Source organism: Salmo trutta, chromosome 28, assembly GCF_901001165.1.
Source record: "Salmo trutta chromosome 28, fSalTru1.1, whole genome shotgun sequence".
Lineage (NCBI taxonomy): Eukaryota > Metazoa > Chordata > Actinopteri > Salmoniformes > Salmonidae > Salmo > Salmo trutta.
In genome coordinates this window covers 38,801,537-38,818,751 of record NC_042984.1, presented here as the reverse complement: position 1 = coordinate 38,818,751, position 17,215 = coordinate 38,801,537, and the positions used below count along the sequence as shown (strand labels likewise).

General features: G+C 47.3%; 1 protein-coding gene across 3 annotated transcripts in view; it reads left to right on the top strand.

Annotated features, from left to right (window-relative positions):
- The window catches only part of LOC115166174 (bromodomain adjacent to zinc finger domain protein 2A), a 36,824-nt gene that overhangs the window by 12,283 nt on the left and 7,326 nt on the right, over positions 1–17,215 (top strand). The window contains exons 4-26 of one of the 3 annotated variants that reach the window (XM_029719931.1): positions 582–2,828; positions 3,528–3,779; positions 3,909–4,307; positions 6,401–6,461; positions 6,678–6,786; positions 7,076–7,177; positions 8,163–8,388; positions 8,571–8,632; positions 8,735–8,800; positions 8,891–9,541; positions 9,730–9,944; positions 10,146–10,220; positions 10,350–10,518; positions 10,612–10,674; positions 10,812–10,956; positions 11,059–11,660; positions 11,781–12,009; positions 12,320–12,475; positions 12,755–12,915; positions 13,336–13,401; positions 13,860–14,143; positions 15,807–15,942; positions 16,177–16,323. In XM_029719931.1, the coding sequence (XP_029575791.1) occupies positions 582–2,828; positions 3,528–3,779; positions 3,909–4,307; positions 6,401–6,461; positions 6,678–6,786; positions 7,076–7,177; positions 8,163–8,388; positions 8,571–8,632; positions 8,735–8,800; positions 8,891–9,541; positions 9,730–9,944; positions 10,146–10,220; positions 10,350–10,518; positions 10,612–10,674; positions 10,812–10,956; positions 11,059–11,660; positions 11,781–12,009; positions 12,320–12,475; positions 12,755–12,915; positions 13,336–13,401; positions 13,860–14,143; positions 15,807–15,942; positions 16,177–16,323 (6,623 nt within the window). The remainder of the gene's footprint in view (positions 1–581; positions 2,829–3,527; positions 3,780–3,908; positions 4,308–6,400; positions 6,462–6,677; positions 6,787–7,075; positions 7,178–8,162; positions 8,389–8,570; positions 8,633–8,734; positions 8,801–8,890; positions 9,542–9,729; positions 9,945–10,145; positions 10,221–10,349; positions 10,519–10,611; positions 10,675–10,811; positions 10,957–11,058; positions 11,661–11,780; positions 12,010–12,319; positions 12,476–12,754; positions 12,916–13,335; positions 13,402–13,859; positions 14,144–15,806; positions 15,943–16,176; positions 16,324–17,215) is intronic. The other 2 variants (XM_029719932.1, XM_029719933.1) reach the window with 2 other exon arrangements.

The following is a 17,215-nucleotide window of genomic DNA, read 5'->3' as shown; positions in this document are numbered from 1 at the left end:
AATGTAGAATGTTAATTCAAATTATCAATGGAATGTATTTTTTGTAATGTCAGTTGATTCAACAAATCACAGCTGATATTTTAGTACATATTTTACTTCCTGCTTTGCTCCTATGGGTACACTCACAATGGCCACCAGTCCACCCATTATGTTATCGTTAACTTGAATGGGTGACGCCTGTTCTATTCATTTTATTTCTATGGCAGCACATGCAGTCAGGAGCGGAGGAGAAGAGAATGTGTCAAATGTACTGTCATCCAAAATTGTATATCTCACCTACACATATCCTTATTCTCCACCGCCACACGTAGGGTGTGGCTTACCTTCAATCTAATGTGCACCACAATGCATAATGAAAAACTCCTCGCCCCTTGCAATGATAGACACTATTTTGCCGCCTATATTGCCGCCTTTGCTGTCTTACTGAGGTGGCACGCTGGCATGCAGCAGATTGTCCCCAAGGTGTTTTTTAAAAGCGCCATCTGCTCTCCAGATTCCCTCTTAGAGTTACCTTGTGGCTGCTGTGTTGTGTTTGTGTCGTTTCTAATGATCTGACTGTTGTTTGTGTTCCTGTTCCTTAGGGCGGATGAGTGAAGTGTTTAAGGATGTGGATAAAGGCTATAATGGGATGGAGAGGGCGTCTGTCACCCAGCTGCTGCCTAAAAGCGACAACTACCCTCCCACGCCCCCTGGACCCCCGATGGGGCCTACCAGTGACTACTGCCAGCGCTCCGAGCAGCCAATGGCCCAGCACCATGAAATGGCAACCTCAGCGAGGGAGTCTGCGCTACCTGCGCCTCCACACTCGATGTCGTCCCATCCTCCGGCTGTCTCTGCGCCTTCCACCCATTCTAGGCTCTCTGCACCTCCTGCAATGTCTACGCCTCCAATGGGTACATTAGGACCTCCTGTCGTTTCATCCTTCTCTGTTAGTTCTGCGCCTCCCCGAAACTCAGCGGCTCCCATGTCCTCTTCTCCTTCTCTCCCTGTGCTTGGACCTCCTCCCAGGCTGTCTTCGCCTCCTCTGATGAGCATAAGACCTTCTCCAGTGTCTTTGTCCACACCTCCATCAGTGGCATCTCCACCCTCGTCAGTGTCTGTACCTCTTCCCAAGCCACCTGCACCACCTCTTCTCCTGGACAAATCCTCTATACCTCCAGCTGTGTCTGCTCCCCATCCAGTCAGTGCTCCTCCCCCAGTGTCTGTGGCACATCAGACTGCTCCCATGACATCTGCACCTCCTGCGATGGTCTCTACTCCTACCATGGTGTGTGCTCCCCCGCGCTCCATGTCTGCGCCCATCTCTGCACTTCAGCAGATGGTTCAAGGATCCAGACCACCGCCTTTGACTTCCTCTCCCCCAGCTTTATCTGGAGCTCCTCGAGAAAAGTTTTGGACTCCATCAATATCTGCAGTTGCACCTCCCCCAATGATTTCTGTGTCCCCCCCAGCTGTGTCTACTCCCTCGGTGGCAGTCAGGCAAGCTTCCTCAGCAGTGCCCAGGCCTCCTTGGGCAGTCAGTGCACCTTCTATATCAGTGTCCTCACCTCCTCGATCTGTGTCTACTCCTCCCCCAGCAGTTTCTGCTCTCTCCACAGAGTCTGCGTCTGCAGTGTCCTCTTCACCAAAGGAGGTATCTATGCCTCCTTTAACAGTCCAAGGCCCTAAAGCTCAAGCCTCCAGAGTTTCTTCAATGTCTGAGCCTCCTGCCTTGGTGTCTGTGCCTCCTGCAGTGATGACTGCTCTTCATATGGTCCCCTCAACCCCTCCTGCTGTCTCTGCGCCTTCCCTATCAGTTCCTGCTTCTCCACAAGCCCCTAAACGCATGTTTTCCCCTGAGCCAGAGGAGCGAGACATGGGGAACAAGAAGGCCATGGGCAACAAGAAGGAACCCTCTATAGAACCACCTGGAAACCCAGAGGGGAGTTCTCCACAGCCTAAAGTCGACCCAGTTAGAACACCATCAAAGATGGATGCCCCCAAGTCTCTTACTCGTCAATCTGAAAAACACTCACACAAACCCCTCACAGATATTTCTGGGACTCCTCCGCCTCCCAAGGACCAAGAGAACTCCTTTGGCGACAAAATGTGTGCGGAGAGAATGGACACCGCCCCCCTGAGACACTCATACTCTCCCCTGGAGAGAAGAGGTCTGGATGACACCTGTGAGACGGACGAGTCAGCGGATGAGGAGTCTGCGGACGAGTCGTCGCAGGTGTCCATGTGCCTCGACAGCACCAGGATGGAGAACACCAGCTTCACTGAAGAGGATGACGCCTGTAACGACTCGTCACTCAACGACTCATCTCAGTTTGGTGACACTTCTAGACTTGGCGCTAACTCTCGCATGGATGACACGTCTCGATTGGATGACAGCTTCCGTGTAGATGGTGAAACCTCTCGGTTTAATGATACCTCTCGAATGGATGAAGACTGCTCTCGATTGGATGTCACCTCTCGAATGGATGAAGACTGCTCTCGATTGGATGTCACCTCTCAATTGGACGATACTTCTTGTTTGGATGACAGCTCTCGCATGGATCACCCCTCTTGTGAGGATGAATTATCACATGTTGCTGACACTACAATAGATAGCAGCTTCTCATCTGTGGAGGACTCCAGGGACTTGACGCTGGATGGTACCCAAACAGAGGACTCTTCCCAGGCAGAGGAGACCATTGACAGCTCCCTGAGCACCGGGGTGTCCATGCTGGATTCCTCTCTGAACAACACCTCTCAGATGGAGGACTCCTGTGTTGAATCCTCCCAGAATGATGTCTCCCGGTCAAGCTCAAATGGCCCTGCCAAACCACCCCCAACCTACAAAGGTAAGATCCTTGCCATACTTGATATGACAACCTATGTTTGTATTTAATTAGCTTAAAGGGTTATTTCACCCAAATTACAAAATGACACATTGGTTTCCTTACTCTGTAAGCTGTCTATGGACAAGGTATGAAAGCAATCCAAACGTTTTAAAATTTGTGGCACAAATCTGAATCAAGTTATGGGACCGATTTTTATTTAATTACATTTTTTACATTTATTTTTAATTGTAGTTTTTAAAATAATTTTCTAATGATCTCAAATGTATTGTGAATCCCAACATAGTCACTTCTAGATGTTTTGAACATGTGTGAAAAATGCCAATATCGGTCGCATCTAAATCGCGGTGAAATTATTTTGTCAATAACAAAGCATATGGTTTTTACAGCTGTTTGAAGTTGGTGGACCAAAACTGAAAGTTATTGACAATATCATTTCACGGTGATTTAGATGGTACATTGATTCCCTAAACCAAGTGCTTGTTTTCTCACTTAAACTGAAATTGATTGTAGAATTCTTGCAACCAGGAAATGACAGAGCGATTTCCACTAGATACAGCCACAAAGTCAGAACAGCTTTCCCATTTTGACAACAGATGCCTCTCCAGCGGGAGAAATCAGGAAGCAAAATCACAGCCAATCACAACGCTGATAATTTGAGGTTGTTAACCATTAACCCTTAATCTTATGACCTCTTGACAGGGTTTGAAGGGGAATGTGAGTCGGAGGGCCAGGATATACCCGACTCTGCTGGCACCACCAAGGCCAGTGCCGTTAGTATCATGGCTCCCCCTGTTATGGACAAAGGCAAGCACACAGCGGCGCTCAGTGTCCTGGTAGGGAACCTGGTTGCAGCCCCACTCCTGCCCTTAGCCGCCCCAGCCGTACCCACCACCAGCCAAAAGACACCAAGGAAACCCAGGAAGCCACGCACTCCAGCAGCCTCCACTCCCGGTAAACCAACTTCTTTGTCCCTTTTTTCCTTTATGATATTTCTGTGCAACTCCAATTCATTTTGAGCAAACAAAGTTGTGTACAATGGCCAAGCAAGGATTTCTGACTTTCTGTTGTCATTCTCTCCAGTTCCCCAGGTCCCCGGGCAAGCGCAGCGGAAGTCCGCTGTTAAAACTCCAAAGGTGGATAAGATAAAGGTGGAGAGGAAGAAGAAGAAGCTTGAGAAAGGAGAGGTAGTAGAGAAAAAGGAGAAGGGACCACCAAGAAAGAGAAAGAAGACAGAATCAGTAGCAGTCACATTAGAGGCCGACCGTTCTGCTGAAGGCTTACTTTCTGGTCAAAGTGGACCAGTCACTACCATCAATGAACCATGTCTGACCAGTGGCCAGACCCCGCCGGCCATCAAACCCAAGAAGGTTAGGGTCAAGAATCTGGAACCGATGCCACCCAAAATAGTGAAAATTGATGTTGACACTAAACCCAATGATGGCAATAACGACAATGACGGAGATGACAGTTCGACTGCTGGTAATGAACACGCTAACTATTTTGATTCTGGAAATTATAGAAATTATTGTATATATTTTTTTCATTGTTTCTCTAGATGTATACTGAACAAAAATATAAACGCAACATGTAAAGTGTTGGTCCCATGTTTCATGAGCTGAAATAAAATATCCCAGAAATGTTTCATACGCACAAAAAGCTTATTTCTCTAAAATGTTGTGCACACATTTGCCAAGATAATCCATCCACCTGACAGGTGTGGCATATCAAGAAGCTGATTAAACAGCGTGATCATTACACAGGTGCACCTTGTGCTGGGGACAATATGGCTACTCTAAAATGTGCAGTTTTCTCACAACACAATGCCACAGATGTCTCAAGTTGAGGGAGTGTGCAATTGGCTTGCTGACTGCAATAATGACCCAGAGCTGTTGCCAGAGAATTGAATGTTCATTTCTCTACCATAAGCCGCCTCCAACATCGTTTTAGAGAATTTGACAGTACGTCCAACTCGCCTAACAACTGCAGACCACGTCTAACCATGCCAACCCTTGACCTCTACATCCGGCTTCTTCACCTGCGGGATCTTCTGAGACCAGCCTCCCAGACAGCTGATGAAACTGTGGGTGTGCGCAACCAAAGAACTTCTGCACAAACTGTCTGAGACCGTCTCAGGTAAGCTCATCTGCATGCTTGTCATCCTCACCAGGGTCTTGACCTGACTGCAGTTCGGCGTCGTAACCAACTTCAGTGGGCAAATGCTCACCTTTGATGACCGCTGGCACGCTGGAGAAGTGTGCTCTTCACAGATGAATCACTGGTTCAACTGTACTAGGCAAACGGCGTATGTGTGGGTGAGCTATTTGCTGATGTCAATGTTGTGAATAGAGAGCCCCATGGTGGTGATGGGGTTACAGTATGGGCAGACATAAGCTATGGACAACGAACACAATAGGATTTCATCGATGGCAATTTGAATGCACAAAGATACCATGACGAGATCCTGAGGCCCATTGTCGTGCCATTCATCCGCCGCCATCACCTCATGTTTCAGTATGATAATGCACAGCCTCATGTCGCAAGGATCTGTACACAATTCCTGGAAACTGAAAATGGCCCAGTTTTTCCATGGCCTGCATACTCACCAGACATGTCACCCATTGAGCATGTTTGGGATGCTCTGGACCGACGTGTACGACAGCATGTTCCAATTCCCGCCAAGATCCAGTAACTTCGCACAACCATTGAAGAGGAGTGGGACAACATTCCACAGGCCATAATCAACAGCCTGATCAACTCTATGCAAAGGAGATGTCGCGCTACATTAGGCAAATCGTGGTCACATGCCAGATACTGGTTTTCTTATCCACGCCCCTACCTTTTTTTTAAGGTATCTGTAACCAACAGATGCATATCTGTATTCCCAGTCATGTGAAATCCGTAGATTAGGGCCTAATGAATTCATTTAAATTGACCAATTACCTTCTATGAATTGTAACTCAGTAAAATATTTTTAATTGTTGCATGTTGCATTTATATTTTATAAACTCTAAACCAGGGATCATCAACTAGATTCATCTGCGGGACAATTTTTTTTCAGGTGGTCAGGTGGCCGGAACATAATTACAAATAATTTGTAGACTGCAAATTGAACGCAAGAAGCCCAAACAGATATTTGAAAACATAATTCCATACCTTGCTTAGGTTTTTCTCTCTGCGTTGTTGTGAAGGACCTGTAAGTAAGCATTTCATTCTTAGCCTACACCTGTTTACGAAGCATGTGACAAAACGTTTTGATTTGATTTGTATGTGACCACATATACAGTATCTCCCTATTATGCATGGGAATACTTTTTTGGAACGGATTTCCAAAATTAAACTCACTTGGTGTGACAGGTGTTGCTTGCTCACTTGATATATATATATATATATATATATATATATATATATATATATATATATATATATATATACAATTTTTTTTATTAATTAATACATTTTTTTGGCTCTGAAAAGTTGGGGGAACCAGTTGGGGAACCATGCTCTAAACCAATGTTGATGGATGAGAGTAATTCTGTACAAATCTAATTCTCCTCTCTTTGTTCCTTGTACAGATGACACCCCCAGGAGGAGGATAGCAACAGAGGAGCAGGTCCACTTCCCTCTGCTCCATGGGTAATGATACATACACTTGCGAAAAGCTCCCCTAATTAGTGTGTCTCTGGGCCAAATACTTCAAATGTGTGGAAAGTGCAGGTTAGTGTTCACCCATAAATAAAATACTCCTCGGTTTCATCCTTCTATTCTAGGCCGACTACAGGGATACTATGATACTTCTACTGTGTGTTGAATGTGGCTCTTAACGTGACTTTTTATTGATCTGTGCTTTAGCTGGAGGAGGGAAATCCGAGTCAAGAAGACTGAGGACCGGCTGAAGGGGGAGACCTGGTACTATAGCCCCTGTGGGAGGAGGATGAAGCAGTTTCCAGAAGTCATCAAGGTAAATGGCCCTGAGCTAGAGTAAAACATTTTTGTCACAGAAGGTCAGCGGCTACAAATATCTCTTGATACAGTGGGATATCTTTCCCGCAGGGCATTTACCACGTCACACAGAAATGACAAGAGGACATGTTTTTAGTATACATACAGCAGTTGCATTTGATCTTATTAAATGAAACCATCAGTTGCTCATACTGTGCGTGGATGACATGTGACTTGGTGACCTATGACCTGGCTTTCTCCCATGTTCCCCGGCTCTGTCACTGACCCATGGTCTTGTTCTCCCTCAGTACCTGAACAGGCATAAGGACACCGCTGTGACCAGGGAACACTTCAGCTTCAGCCCCCGCATGCCCGTAGGAGATTTCTACGAGGAGATGGACTCCGCTGAGGTGTGTGTAGATCTGTTGTCTGTGCTGACACATCTGTCATCATAAATAGCTGTAGTAATAACTCCATGCAGACTGTCATAAACCCTATTCGGACGGGATTAGTTTTACCGGGGGAGATTGGGTAATGTAATTATGTGCACGAGCACAAAACAAATCTGTATTTTAAGTCCTGTCCGAATCTGCCATGTCAGTCATTTTTACATGGCAGGAGAGTAACAATTCCAACCTGAATAACCGACAGTTTTTTTTGGTTAACTCCAAAATCCCTGCGAATTGACATCCCTGTGTTTTGAGAGAAATGTCTAAGTTTGACAGGTTTTTGAGAGAAATGTGTAAGTTTGACAGGTGTTGCTCACGGTTTGAGCAAGAAAGTGCTGCCCGTAGACTATATATGAAGGGCCTACACTTTCACAGTGAATGCTGTTGTTTATCAGCTTTTTGCGATTGAATTGAACATCGCCAAATGCATCTTTAAAAGATATTGTGCCTATTTAATGCAACCCTTGCTGTTAATAAATCGCAAAGCAGCATACAACTGACCTCAACGTTTGGAAATGACAGTTCACTTTCTCATCCATAGCCTAAAAACGCGTATCAAGTGCGCTGTTTAGCTCACATCTGAAGGCAGGGGGGCATTTAGGACGTCTTCTACTGCAGATCGCTAAAATATCCTAATGATTATGATCACACTTCCGCGACACTATACCATAGATGGTTTAGAAACTTGTGAACCATTCTCGAGATATCAGTGTAGCCTATTATCGCTTGGACTTGATGAAATATCTTCACGCTTAGAAAAAAACTCCAGGCTTCTGTCATAACTGTCAATAAAAAATAAAAATACAATTAGGAAAAAATGAATCCTGTGGAATTGTATACATAACCAACTTTCTCTAGTAGTACAAGTCCCATGCAAATAGGGCTATAGTGTAATAATATAAAGAAGACACATTTCCCATAAATCTTTTCATATGATCTCCCCCAGGGAGTGAAATGGTGCCTCCTGGCCAATGAGGAGGTGCCCTCCATGATCATGGCCATCACGGGCCGACGTGGCCGACCTCCGAACCCTGACAAAGAGAAGCCCCGCCCCCGAGCTCGGCGCACCAAGGGTGGGCTAGTCCGAAAGCCCGGCAGGCCGCCTAAACCGAAGATGGTGGACCTGCTTAGCAAGGTTGACGCCAGAATGCTGGAGAGGCTGGAGGCCAAGGGTGAGTGGACATAGCCCTGGCGAAAGGAGTCTGTTCACTGGTTGGAATGTAGGCCAATATACAGACTGATTCAATGGCAAGACGGGATCAGAAACGTATTGTAGAATATGTTTGCATCAAAAATCTTGTATTAGGTTGGGGTTTTGACGTCTTGAATGTAGCTGTCTGATCTCTATTTTTAGAAGCTCTGACTGAGGAGGACAAGGAGAAACTTGTCAAAATCAAGAAGAAAATGAAGAGAAAGGTATGGTATACCAAGTATCAAAATTTGAAGACTAAAATTGCATCTTTGTGGTGTTTTCAGGTTGCCTCCAACACACTAAGTCAAATGGTTACTCTCTTCTAGGCAAGGATGAAAAGAAAGGAGAATAACAAGAATAAAAAGATCCGACAGGAGAAAAAGCAAGCGAAGGTAAGGATTGATTTACTTTATGACCAAAATACAAATCGGTCTCCCTCTTTATCTAATACATCCGTCGCCTTCTGTGTTTCCTGTGCTCAGCTTGACAAAGCCAAGGAGACCAAGGACCAGGAGGAGGTGAAGGCTGAACCAGTTGACCAAGAGCCCCCACAGCCTGCCCCCCCACAGCTGCCCGCCCCAGAGCCCAAAAAGCGTGGCCCTAGGAAGAAGAAAGCTGAGGTGCCTTTACCGGTCTTGGAGACGGACCAGGAGAGAGTAGCCCAGGGGAAGAGAGTGCTGGGAGCCAGGAGTAAGGCCAAGGCCCTGGCTAAGGCTCAGGCAGAGGCGGAGGCTGCGGCCCAGGCGGCCCTGGCAGCTAAGAAACAGGTGGAAAGGAGAGCCCAGTCCCAGAGACGGCTGGAGGAGAGGAAGAGACAGCAGATGATCCTGGAGCAGCTGAAGAAGCCCACTGAGGACATGTGTCTCACAGACCACCAGCCCCTTCCGGAGCTGTCTCGGATCCCTGGCGTGGTTCTCTCTGGCGTGGCCTTCTCCCATTGCCTGGCTGTGGTGGAGTTCCTGCACAGCTATGGCAAGGTGCTGGGCCTCCACATCCCCAGGGACGTGCCTAGCCTCAGCACACTGCAGGAGAGCCTCCTGGGCCTGGGAGACAGCCAAGGCGAGGTCCAGGATCTGCTCATCAGGCTGGTGGAGGCCGCACTACACGACCCAGGCCTGCCACCGTACTACCAGGTGTGTGTTGTGGACTCTATGGCGATAGTATTGGAGATGGGTGTTTGTGTTTTTTTAACGTTTTTTTTTAAGTTCTGTCTTCATGTTGACATTTTACTGTTAGCAATAGTTTACCATTTAAAAAATGTAGTTGTACGTTGCATGTAAACCCTAGTTCAACAGATTAACCAGTTCCCTTCTCCCTCCAGTCGGTGAAGATCCTAGGGGAGAAGCTGGTGGATCTGGAGCTGACTCGCAGCACAGTGTCCGAGGGCCTGAGAATCTTCCTGGAGTCCCACGGCTTTGACATGGAGGTGTGCAACGTGCTGCGGACCAAGACCTTCCATGCCCTCGGCCCCGACACAAAGGCTGCCATCCTGGGCTTCCTGGTGGAGGAACTCAACGGTAGCAACATCGTCATTAGGTCAGGGTGACAATACAGATAAACTAAGAAGCTACTATCAACCTTCATGCCCTCACTACTATTACTGCTCATATTTGTTTAATGAAGTATCCTAAGTATGATGCAAATATCTTTCACAATGGAAATGTGTCAAAAGAAACCCCTTCTGGAAAGAATCTCCCACATTTAAGTGATACCTGTTTGTATGTTTTTGCATTGCAGCGAGATTGACAACACACTGGAAAACATGGCTACTTACAGGAAGAACAAGTGGATCATCGAGGGGAAATTGCGCAAGTAAGGCCGGTCACGGCTCCTTTAATTTAGCTTTGTCTTAGTTGGTGGATGGAGAGTGTGTGATACCACTGATGTTGTGTGCGTTTTATTATCTGACGTGTGTGATCTGACGTGTATGTGCTCCCCCAGACTGAAGGCAGCTCTCGCACGGCGTACAGGGCGGTCTGAGGAGGAGCTGTGTCTAGAGGAGAGGAGGCGCAGTGCCAGGGTGGCAGAGGAGGAGAACCTCATTCTACAAGGGAGCAGCTCCATGGAGAGGGGCCGCCGCGCGCCCAAGGAGGAGCCCAAACTCGACGACGTACGTGTGTGTGTGTGTGTGTGTGTGTCTCAAACCCAAATTCGGCGGTGATGATGTACTGTATATTCTACTCACCAAATGCCCTTTCCACAGACTGACAGCCCCACCAATGACAGCGTTCCAGAGTTGGAGAGGCAGATCGATAAGCTAACGAAGGTAAGGCTAACATACTCGGCAGTCCATCTTCCGCATTCGTTTTTTCTTTCGTGTCTATTCAAACTACATTGTGTGCGCATCTCTGGGTTGTTTTGTATTTGCAAAATGTTGCCCTAAGTATTTCCTCTCCTCCACAGCGGCAGGTGTTTTTCCGTAAGAAGCTGCTCCAGTCGTCCCACTCCCTGCGTGCGGTCTCTCTGGGCCAGGACCGGTTCCGCCGGAGATACTGGGTCCTGCCCCACCTGGGAGGGGTGCTGGTGGAGGGACCTGAGGAGATCCTAGGTGAGTCACAGAGCAACTGCCCTCAACCCTCTGCTAGCCAACAAAAAAAGATCTTTAGAATATTTTGATTGACTCTAAACATATCTCTCCTCTGTCTGGTAGCGTCAGAAGATATCCTGGTGAAGGAGGTGCCTATCACTCTTCTGAAGAGGGAACCTAAAGTGGAGGAGACGCTCACTCCTACTACCCCTCCTGCCCCCCTCCCCTCCTCTCTCCCTCCCAAGTCTCAGACTTCCTTCCCCCCTGAGGAGGACCCCCTCCCCGGCACCGCATCTCTCATGAGCAGCCCCAGGGCCCGGGGTCGCCCACGCAAAATCAAACCAGAGGTGGAGCTACACCTCCGCACTGCCAAGTGTCGCCGCCGTCGCCGTAGCAGCAAGTCCGGCGGGGAGGAGACTGGGCCAAGCGTTGCCCCAGAGGCCACCACCAACGGCTCACAAGACCTCACGCAGTCCGCCTTCCACAACTGGCTCAGCCAATCGCAGGGCGCTATAACTAACGGGACGGAGCCAGCAACAGGCAGCCAACCAGAGGACAGTGTGAAGGAGATGGCGGAGAAACAGGGGCAGTGGTTCAACTTGCTGCCCAAACAGCCCTGTGACAAAACCTCTCTAACAGAACCCCAGACCCCCCCAAGCACACCCCCCAAACGCCTCCCTCTGACCCCCAGCACCCTGCCCGCCCTTGCCGCTCCACTGCTGCAGGTGAGTCCCAACCTCAGCCCCCTGCACACTCTCCAGGACCCTCATGGGAGAGAACACTCTACATATATTTTCATATGATCTCTTATTAAACAAGCACTCTTTCTTCCTTTCCCTCTCCAGTCTGTCCCAGCCTCCTCGGACTCCCCACCCCAGGTGGCCCCTACCCAGACCCCCACCCCAGCCAAACCGGGGCGCAGGCGGAGGAGGGGCAGCAGAGGCAGCAGTCCCGCTCGTAGGGTTGGAGCTAGAGGGGCTGCAGCTAAGCGTCGTGGCCGCCCTCCTTCCACGCTCTTCCAAGAGATAGAGCAGCAATACTTCACTCAGCTCGTGGTCAAGCCCATTCCAGCATGTAAGCCCTGCAATCAATCCATTCAGTTCAAGCCCATTCCAAAACTACTGTGGTTACATGTATCAAATTTCCTCACTGCGGTTTCTGATGAGACTTGTCAGCAATGCAAACATGCTGCAATTTGAGCTGTTGATTTGGCTTACATGATTATGCATGGTTAGTCGAAGATACTAGCATGTTCAACAAGACGTAATCAGTAGTGGTTGACATGTTTGTGTGTGGTTAGCCGATATGGCTAACACGGTTAGGTAACATGATATGCTAGACGCGATGCGGGTGTCTAATGTGTGTGCTGCTGCTGTTGCGTTAGCGATGGTGCGCGGCTGGTGGTGGATCAAGGAGCCTGAGGAGCTGACGGCTACCCTGCAGGCCCTGCACCAGCGAGGCATACGGGAGAAGGTGCTCCACAAACACCTGGCCAAACACATGGAGTACCTGGCTGAGGTCTGCACACGGCCCATCAACGGTGAGGCAATGAACACTGGTTACTCAGTCAGCTATAGGGGAAGATGTGGATAATAAAAGGTGTACCGTGTTTCAGATTGCTTGTGTTTTATATTGAAGCTGCTTTTGACATCAATGGGACTTGGTTTAAATAAAGTGTTAAAAAGGACGGTTTTGTAATGAATGGGAACTGGATGACGACACGTCTTTCCGTTCCCTTTCTCTCTTGACCATCTCTCCTTCTCTGACCCTCTCTATCCCCTTGCCTCTTCCCCTCTCCTCCACCCTGTCCTCTCACCAGACACTATATTCCAGGTGAAGGTGGAGGTGGGCGAGGCCCTGCTGGAGGCTCTGCAGCAGCCGTGGCAGGTCCAGGAGCGGGCCCTGGAGACAGACGTCAGCGCCCTCCGCTGGGTGGAGGACCTGGAGCGGAGGGTCATCGCCGCTGACCTGCACCTCAAGGTGAGGCGCCAGGGGGACAGTGGGGCTGTGTTGCAAAAGTGAATTCCTGTGTTTGGTTCAATGCCTTTCCCTACACAGACCTGGAAATTCAATTGGGGGAGAGGAGATTCCCAAATAAGTCACCCCCACGTTTGCAGAGTTTTTAGATCTGTGCTGACAAAGGCGAGGAAGACACTTTAGACTGTGGAGATGCACCCAGGGCGGCGTGGGTAGAGTGGGTGGTTGTTAGATATGCCAGAGTTTAATCGTTTTGTCAGTTTTACTATGGCTGCAGTTGCACTGAATGTCCAGAGGGTGGCGTATTGGGCCTGTGCTGCTACAGTTTGTACAGAGTGACTGTCCCCCCCCCTCCCATGTCATAGTGTCATGCAAAAAGAGTTCACACTCATCACATCACATGTCCATGACTTATATTTCAAGATGGCTCCCCAGAATGGAAGGAGTGACACTGACAATAGCGCGGAAACACCAGGCGCAGGATTCCAGGTACAAACCAGGTTTCAGATCTAATGTTCACTCATCGTCACCCTGTTTTAAGATCTACACTCGTTCACAAGTCTTCATGTTTCCCCTTTTCCTTTAGAATTGTATCTGTCACAATTCCTCTTTTCCTACACCTCTTAAAATGACATGATGTCCCAAATATCAGAATGTGTAGAATTCTCACTTGAACACCCCTGCTCCTTACTGTTAGAAATACGAGCTGTTTGTCTCTCTGCTCCTTCTATTCACCCTGCCTCTGTCCTTTTTTAGGGGCCTGCTGTTATGTTAATTAGTTTACGTCGTTAAAATGTTTTATTGTTTGATGTCTACACTTGATGTCGCTTACCTTTCCTCACAACCCTTTTGAGTCTTTCTCTAGCTTCAAAGTCCTTTGCTAACTGCTTTTTGGTTGTCGAGAACTATAATATTCTCTTTTCTGTTATTCTCCCTCCTCCCCTCAGCCCTACACGGTCCCAGAGGCGGACTCCACACGTGACGACCTGCAGTACTACGAGCATGACACGGACCCCCGGGACGACTGGCTCGTGCGGACCAAGAAGGAGTGGTCGGACCTGCCCCGCGTGGCCAGTCACCCGCTGGACCTGGCAGTGCTGCGCCTGGCCAACCTGGAGAGGAACATCGACCGGCGCTACCTGAAGGAGCCCCTCTGGAACCTGGCCGAGGTGGTACGTCTCGCCCCTCTCACCCCCGAGGAGAGCCAGATGGGCCAGATGGACGTCATGAGGTGAGAGAGAGGAAGGGGCATGGGTCAAAGTCAGACTAGGGGTTGGAAAGGATGGAGTGGATGGGAGCCTGATTTAATCGTAATAGGATGGATTGGGTTTGTGTAGCATTTGGTCAATTTGCTTAAAACACTTGAGTGATTTATGCTTTTTTTCTCACTTAACCTGTTGAGGACAGACGTTCCGCTAGCAGAACCCCGTTCCGCCTGCGGAACCCCTAGCCAACAGCCAATGGCATCGCACGGCGCGAAATACAAAACCAACTAAAACACCACAATTCAATTTTCTCAAACAATCAACTATTTTACACCATTTTAAAGACAAGACTCTCGTTAATCTAACCACATTGTCCTATTTCAAAAAGGCTTTACAGCGAAAGCAAAACATTAGATTATGTTAGGAGAGTACATAGACACAAATAATCACACAGCCATTTTCCAAGCAAGCATATATGTCACATAAACCCAAACCACAGCTAAATGCAGCACTAACCTTTGATCTTCATCAGATGACACTCCTAGGACATTATGTTATACAATACATGCATGTTTTGTTCAATCAAGTTCATATTTATATCAAAAACCAGCTTTTTACATTAGCATGTGATGTTCAGAACTAGCATACCCACCGAAAACGTCCGGTGAATTTACTAAATTACTCATGATAAACGTTGACAAAATACATAACAATTATTTTAAGAATTATAGATACAGAACTCCTTTATGCAATCGCGGTGTCAGATTTTAAAATAGCTTTTCGGCGAAAGCACATTTTGCAATATTCTGAGTACATAGCTCGGCCATCACGGCTAGCTATTTTGACACCCACCAAGTTTGGGGCTCACTAAACTCAGAATTACTATTAGAAAAATTGGATTACCTTTGCTGTTCTTCGTCAGAATGCACTCCCAGGACTTCTACTTCAACAACAAATGTTGTTTTGGTTCCAAATAATCCATAGTTATATTCAAATAGCTCCGTTTTGTTCGTGCGTTCAGGTCATTATCTGAAGGGTCAAAATATTCCATTACCGTACTTAGAAGCATGTCAAACGCTGTTTAAAATCAATTTTTATGCTATTTTTCTCGTAAAATAGTGATAATATTCCAACCAGGCAACGTTGTATTCATTCAAAGGCTGAAAGAAAAAAATGGAGTAGTCTCATGAACGCGCATCTCAGTCTCACTGTCCCCAGGCTGACCACTTACAAATTCTGCTGCTGTTCTTTGCCCAGAGACAGCAGACACCCCATTCCACTTTCTGGTGGCTTTAGAGAGCCAATGGAAGCCTTAGAAAATGTCACGTTACAGCACAGATGCTGTATTTTCGATAGAGATGCAACAGAAGGACAACAAATTGTCAGACAGGGCACTTCCTGTATGGAATCTTCTCAGGTTTTTGCCTGCCATATGAGTTCTGTTATACTCACAGACACCATTCAAACAGTTTTAGAAACTTTAGAGTGTTTTCTATCCAAATCTACTAGTTATATGCATATTCTAGTTTCTGGGCAGGAGTAGTAACCAGATTAAATCGGGTACGTTTTTTATCCAGCTGTGAAAATACTGCTCCCTATCCCAAAGAAGTTAAGCTCTTAACTGTTTCTGTAATCTCTTCCTTCCCCTCTCTCGCTCCTGCCCCCCCCCCCCCCCCCCCCCCCCCCCAGTCTGGAGAGTGAGATAACCTCCAGGTTGCGGACATGGCGTCAGGCCCTGGACCGTTGTCGGAGCGCCCCCCAGCTGTGTCTGTGTCTGCTGCAGCTGGAGAAGGCCATCGCCTGGGAGAGATCCGTGGTCAAAGTGGTGAGGACAAACCCACTAGCAATACTCAATATGTACACTGAGAATAGAAACCATTGTTATAAAGGGAGGGAGGAGGATGGATGTAGGCGAAATGAGTAATATAGAACATTAGTAGAGATAGCAGACACTTTGATCCAAAGCAGCTTCCAGTAAACACATGTAGTATATTATCATAGTCTGAAAGACAGCACCAGAAATGTTGTCTTCAAGACTCTACCTGTGTGTCTGTTGTAGACGTGTCAAGTGTGCAGGAAGGGGGATAATGATGAGTACCTGCTGCTGTGTGACTGCTGTGACCGCGGCTGCCACATGTACTGCCTGAGGCCAAAGGTCACCCAGGTGCCAGAGGGGGACTGGTTCTGCCCCACCTGTTTCTCCAAGGTGAGGACTGACTGGGGCTCTGCTCGGCTACCCTTATGGATTACAGCAGTGGTCACTGTTCACCTAAAGGTCGATCCACAGCTTATTCAGTCATTATGGATACGTGGGACGGTAGTGTCCCACCTGGCCAACATCCGGTGAAATGGCAGAGCGCCAAATTCAAATTAAATTACTATAAATATTTAACTTTCATGAAATCACAAGTGCAATACATCAAAATAAAGCTTAACTTGTTGTTAATCCAGCCAAGGTGTCATATTTCAAAAAGGCTTTACTGCGAAAGCAAACCATGCGATTTTCTGAGGACTGCGTCCAGCACACAAATCCATAAATCATTTTCAACTAGGGAGTTGCGACACGAAAGTCAGAAATAGCGATATAATATATGCCTTACCTTTGAAGATCTTTTTCTGTTGGCACTCCAAAATGTCCCAGTTACATTACAAATGGTCCTTTTGTTTGATAAATTCCTTCTTTATATCCATAAAAACTCAGTTTAGCTGGCGCGCTTCAGTCAATAACCCACTCGGTTTCCCTCCTTCAAAATGCATACAAAATGAATACCAAACGTTACCAATAAACTTATCCAAACAAGTCAATCAACGTTTATAATCAAACCTTAGGTACCCTAATACACAAATAAACAATACAATTTAAGACAGAGAATTGTTATTATCTTTACCGGAGATAAACAAAAAGAACGTGCTCTCTCGGCCATGCGTTTCGAAACACTACAGCCAAAATGTGAGCCACTAGAAAAACTACAACTTCTCCCTAATTTTTCCAAAAACCAGCCTGAAACTCTTTCTAAAGACTGTTGACATCTAGTGGAAGCCCTAGGAACTGCAATCGGGGACGATTTCGCCCTATTATAAAAGTGCCAGGCATTGAA